This window comes from Limulus polyphemus, unplaced genomic scaffold (assembly GCF_000517525.1).
Source record: "Limulus polyphemus unplaced genomic scaffold, Limulus_polyphemus-2.1.2 Scaffold1552, whole genome shotgun sequence".
NCBI lineage: Eukaryota > Metazoa > Arthropoda > Merostomata > Xiphosura > Limulidae > Limulus > Limulus polyphemus.
In genome coordinates, this window is record NW_013667162.1 from 182,147 (window position 1) to 187,059 (window position 4,913).

Here is a 4,913-nt window from a genome sequence, read left to right on the forward strand (position 1 = left end):
AGGATATTTTATAAACACTCTCAGACCCAGATGAACGTGACGATACTTTATAAACACTCTCAGACCCAGATGAACGTGACGATACTTTATAAACACTCTCAGACCCAGATGAACGTGACGATACTTTATAAACACTCTCAGACCCAGATGAACGTGACGATATTTTATATATACTTGTCTCTCTTGTAATTTCTCTGTGTGTGTGTCTTATAGCAAAGCCACATCGGGCTATCTGCTGTGTCCACCGAGGGGAGTCGAACCCCTGATTTTAGCGTTGTAAATCCTAAGACTTACCACTGTCCCACCGGGGGACCTTGTAACTTCTATAAACTGGTTAAGGATTGTTCTTGCAACGTCTCTATCATTTTATAATACCTGTTCCGTATTTTCTGTACACGTTTCTCTCTTCTTGTATTTTTTATGAAGTGGATAGGAATCGTTCTTTGCAACTTTACAATAGTTGTTCCGCTTCCTGGGATTCTTGGGTTTTTTTTTTTTTTTTTCACGGACCGGAAGTTCAGTCGCTGGTGAGAACAATAAGCTTATTTCTCTACACGAACAGAAAATTATGATACCAGACTCGTGTTTGAAACGCCAATTAGCATAGCCACTAAAAATAGTTCTAAAAACAAGCATCGCTGACCTAGCTGTTTCCTATCTGTCCATTGCTTTAGGCTTATGGCCAGAAGATTTTATGTAACCTCGAGGATTTTTACTTGAACTTTTCGCGGGTGTATTTTACAGTCTTAACAACCTTTGCTTCTAGTACAGTATCCCAGGCTTCAGCTCAGAGGAAAGGAGCAAGTTTTCAACATCTGCATACAACACGTGGCTTTCAACACTATCCTGTCTTCACGTCACAGAAAGAGCGCCCTGTTGTTTACTTTATGAACTGAACGACTGACATTCTGGCCTTAGTCAGAGAGAGAAAGGGTCTTTGTTGTTGCCATGTCTGGACAGAAACTATGGAGCGCAGCGCTGCTCCATAAAGATTACCGTAAAAGGGTTGAAAGAGTCGTACGAAAGGCAAAAACACTAACCCGAAACAAGCAGATGCGAAACGTGAGCTTTTAATTTACGAACTATTTTTTTTTTTTTTGTATTGATTTCGGTTCGTCATACCTGACACTAGTGAATTGTGTAAAAAGTACCTTCCTGTCAGAGTTGAATTCTGATAGCAACGAGTCGGATCTCGAGGCAGGATGTGTTTTATTTGTACTTCTCATAAAATTGTGTTGTATATAAAGTCGTAAAACTTTCTCTGTTAATTGAACTGATACAGCTTTGAAAGGTTTTACAACTGTTCAAAGTTTTGGTAACTGATACAGCTTTGGAAGGTTTTACAGCTGTTATACATGCTAATGACTGAAACAACTCTAGAAAGTTTTACAGTTGTTCTACATTTTGTTAACTGATACAACTTAGGAAGGTTTACAGCTGTTATACATGCTAATGACTGAAACAACTCTAGAAAGTTTTACAGTTGTTCTACATTTAGGTAACTGTTACAACTTTGGAAGGTATTACAACCGTTCTACATTTAGGTAACTGTTACAACATTGGAAGGTATTACAACTATTCTACATTTAGGTAACTTACAACATTGGAAGGTATTACAACTGTTCTACATTTAGGTAACTGTTACAACTTTGGAAGGTATTACAACTGTTCTACATTTAGGTAACTGTTACAACTTTGGAAGGTTTTACAGTTGTTCTACATTTAGGTAACTGTTATAACATTGGAAAGTATTACAACTGTTCTACATTTAGGTGACTGCTACAACTTTGGAAGATAATACAACTGTTCTACATTTAGGTAACTGTTATAACATTGGAAAGTATTACAACTGTTCTACATTTAGGTGACTGCTACAACTTTGGAAGGTAATACAACTGTTCTACATTTAGGTAATTATTACAACTTTGGAAGGTTTTACAGTTATTCTACATTTAGGTAACTGTTACAACTTTGGAAGGTATTACAATTGTTCTACATTTAGGTAACTGTTACAACTTTGGAAGGTTTTACAGTTGTTCTACATTTAGGTAACTGTTACAACATTGGAAGGTATTACAACTGTTCTACATTTAGGTAACTGTTACAACTTAGAAAAGTTTCTTTAGCTTGTCGATAACTGATAGAATTGAAAATCTTACAATTACTGTATATCACGTAACTAATGCGATTCAGGAAGTTTTACATATTTTAGGTGGTTCTATAGAAACTTGAAATTTCGATAACTGATACAGTTTTAAACAATTTTCATTCTGTTGTACATCCAGATAACTAACCGAATTTGTCAGCCTTTAGAGCTGCTTCTATCAGGCTTGAGGAAAGGTTTTTTTGCCTATAAAAACGTCTACAATTGTTTAAACGTATCTATGTTTAAACTCGTAGTACGCTGGAAATAATGACTTTTTTTACCTTTCTTTCTGTAGTTTCATATTGAAGACAATAGACACAGCGATGAAATCCGACGACAGCAGGAGGAACAGATAAGAAGACAACAGGAACAACTGGCTCAACAGAATGAGAAGATTCAGGAGTTGCAGGTTGGACAACTTTTTATTTACTGATAACTTTTCTCCATCAGAAGTTGGCATGCGATTCAGGGTCGTGTATCTAGTATGTTTGTTTGTTTGTTTTTTATGTCGGAAAACCATCATTAAGCTGCGGCCAGTACATGAGATGTATGATAATACATCACAGAGTTTAAGCCGTGGCCAGTATATGGGAAGTACGATAATAAATCACAGAGTTTAAGCTGCGACCAATACATAGGATGTATGATAATACACCGCAGAGCTGTGCGTCCAGTATATAGGGTGCACGATAATCCTTAAGTAACGTTTCTTAACTGAGATGAACTTTGAGCACGTATAACTATCGTTGTTAAGTACTTTTAAAAAAGGTAAAGATAAAAAAATATAAGTGGCTTTAGTAAATTATTGATTTAACTATATATTGTGCTTTATTTACACTTCACTAAAAAGAGGACAACAGTGCAAAAGTACACCAATTTAAACACATCTGATAATTTGCTCTAGTCCTCAAGTACAACATCTTTACAACAGTGGTAAATATCATCTACTTTTGGATCCCAGTTACCATGTAAGTGATAAACATTAAAAAGAAAAATGGACAAAAGAGTTGATCATTTTAATACAGCTAGGAACAAGTTAACGTTTTCACAACGAAAGAACAGGTGTTTCAAATTACAGGTGACTGTGCAAGCTCTGAAAAAAGAACATTTGATATCCACCAGTGGTTTTGATATGTTGAATAGCACCTTTTCTGATACCCCTTTAGAAATATTTAAAAGAAGTATTGCTTAATAATAAGAAAAATAAAATGGTCAGCATAACATATCCTCCATTTTTATCACTGCGGCTTTACTTCACCAAAGCCTAGTTATCAATCTCCAAGCTCCATGGAAACGATGGTTGTATAACACTGGACGCCAAGATAGCTACAAATAGTCGCAGTGTAATATTGTTTTTCTATTAGTGAGAAAAAGTGGTTTTAAAGATTCAACGAATATAATTTACAAGACTCCGCATTCAGTTTAGTTTCGGTTTTCACCTCACAATGAGGCACTGTCACTTGTACCACAGTTTTGTATGGCTTACTTTCAATCTTGCTCTACCACATTTATCTGTTGATCGAAAGTGGTCTCAAAGCATTAATTAAAAAAAGAAAGTTAACTTTGTCCCCAAAACTTTAAATTCAAGTCTGGTAAATGTTATAAAACTTTTCAACAAAGATTTGGCATATCTGAGTTTAAGTTAAGTGATATTACAGTTAAATTTATAAGAATATTTAATAGACTCTTCGACTTGTTCAACTACAAAAAATACATTGGCTAAAAATTAAAAGAGTCCAATAAAAATCTCCATTGAATCATGTTAGAAACATTTTTCAGTAGAAACAGAAAATTATAATTTTCAGTTAACAGACGTCACCTGGTAAAGAATGTGTGCAACTGGAGGTAGAAGCCTAATTTACTGGGTTTCTAACTGCAATCAAATATGTGCAGTAATTTTGCTTCATCATCTTCCTTCAGGTATCATTTGACACATAAATAACCCAAGATAACTTGTAACTCTTTCTTTCTGTCAAGTCATCTTGTATTTGTAAAAACAACCTACTGTTCAACAGTTCATAGCTGCATATAAAAGATTGTTCATCCATCGTGCAGGAAACTGTACTGTCCAGGATGAAACACTAAGTGATACTTTATAGTGGTTCTGCGCATGTGTCAAACATGTGTGTGATACGCAGGTATGATCTTGCAGGACTTTATTTCTACAAGGAAGCAGCTGTAGGACACGTGGCCTGGTTATTTAGTCAAAATGGCAAAAAAAAAATAATACACTGTTTAGACTGTTTGGAGTGGAGGCCTTGACAGGAGAAAATTGTCAATTCTACAACAAAGAAAAGTAATAAGTGGTGTGGTAAAGGCATCAGCTGTGTAATTAAATTATGTCAGGCAACAGTGGTTATTTCTAAGGTTAACAAATGATAAATTTCCTCAAGCAATTAGTCTTGGAATACAGACTTTTTGAAAGAAGTAGTTTTAAACGAAGTTCTCTCTGGTTTAAATGGGCACATGTTTGATTGTTCACCATGTTTACAGTTTGATAAAGTGTTTAATTATGTGTTATATAAAGATATGAAGGCATCACCTTGATAAATAACAATGTTGCGGGTGAAAAAGTAAGACAAAAGCTTTCTAAGTTCATTTGATTTAAACATTGGTAGTTTCGAATTGTATAGAGTACAAGCTGCGGTACCAGTCCTTTGTCCCGGTTATGAACTTTAAAAAATGTGGGGTGGATGCTATGATAAGTGCCCCCCAGTGACACAGCGGTATGTCTGCGGACTTACAACGCTAGAAACCGGGTTTCGAT

The 4,913-nt window shown here is 35.4% G+C and overlaps 1 protein-coding gene across 1 annotated transcript in view; it reads left to right on the plus strand.

Moving 5' to 3' along the window:
* LOC106464064 (transcription factor Sox-5-like) overlaps window positions 1-4,913 on the plus strand; it is a 102,295-nt gene that overhangs the window by 65,925 nt on the left and 31,457 nt on the right. The window contains exon 4 of the mRNA XM_013924175.2: window positions 2,442-2,555. Within this exon, the coding sequence (XP_013779629.2) occupies window positions 2,442-2,555 (114 nt within the window). The remainder of the gene's footprint in view (window positions 1-2,441; window positions 2,556-4,913) is intronic.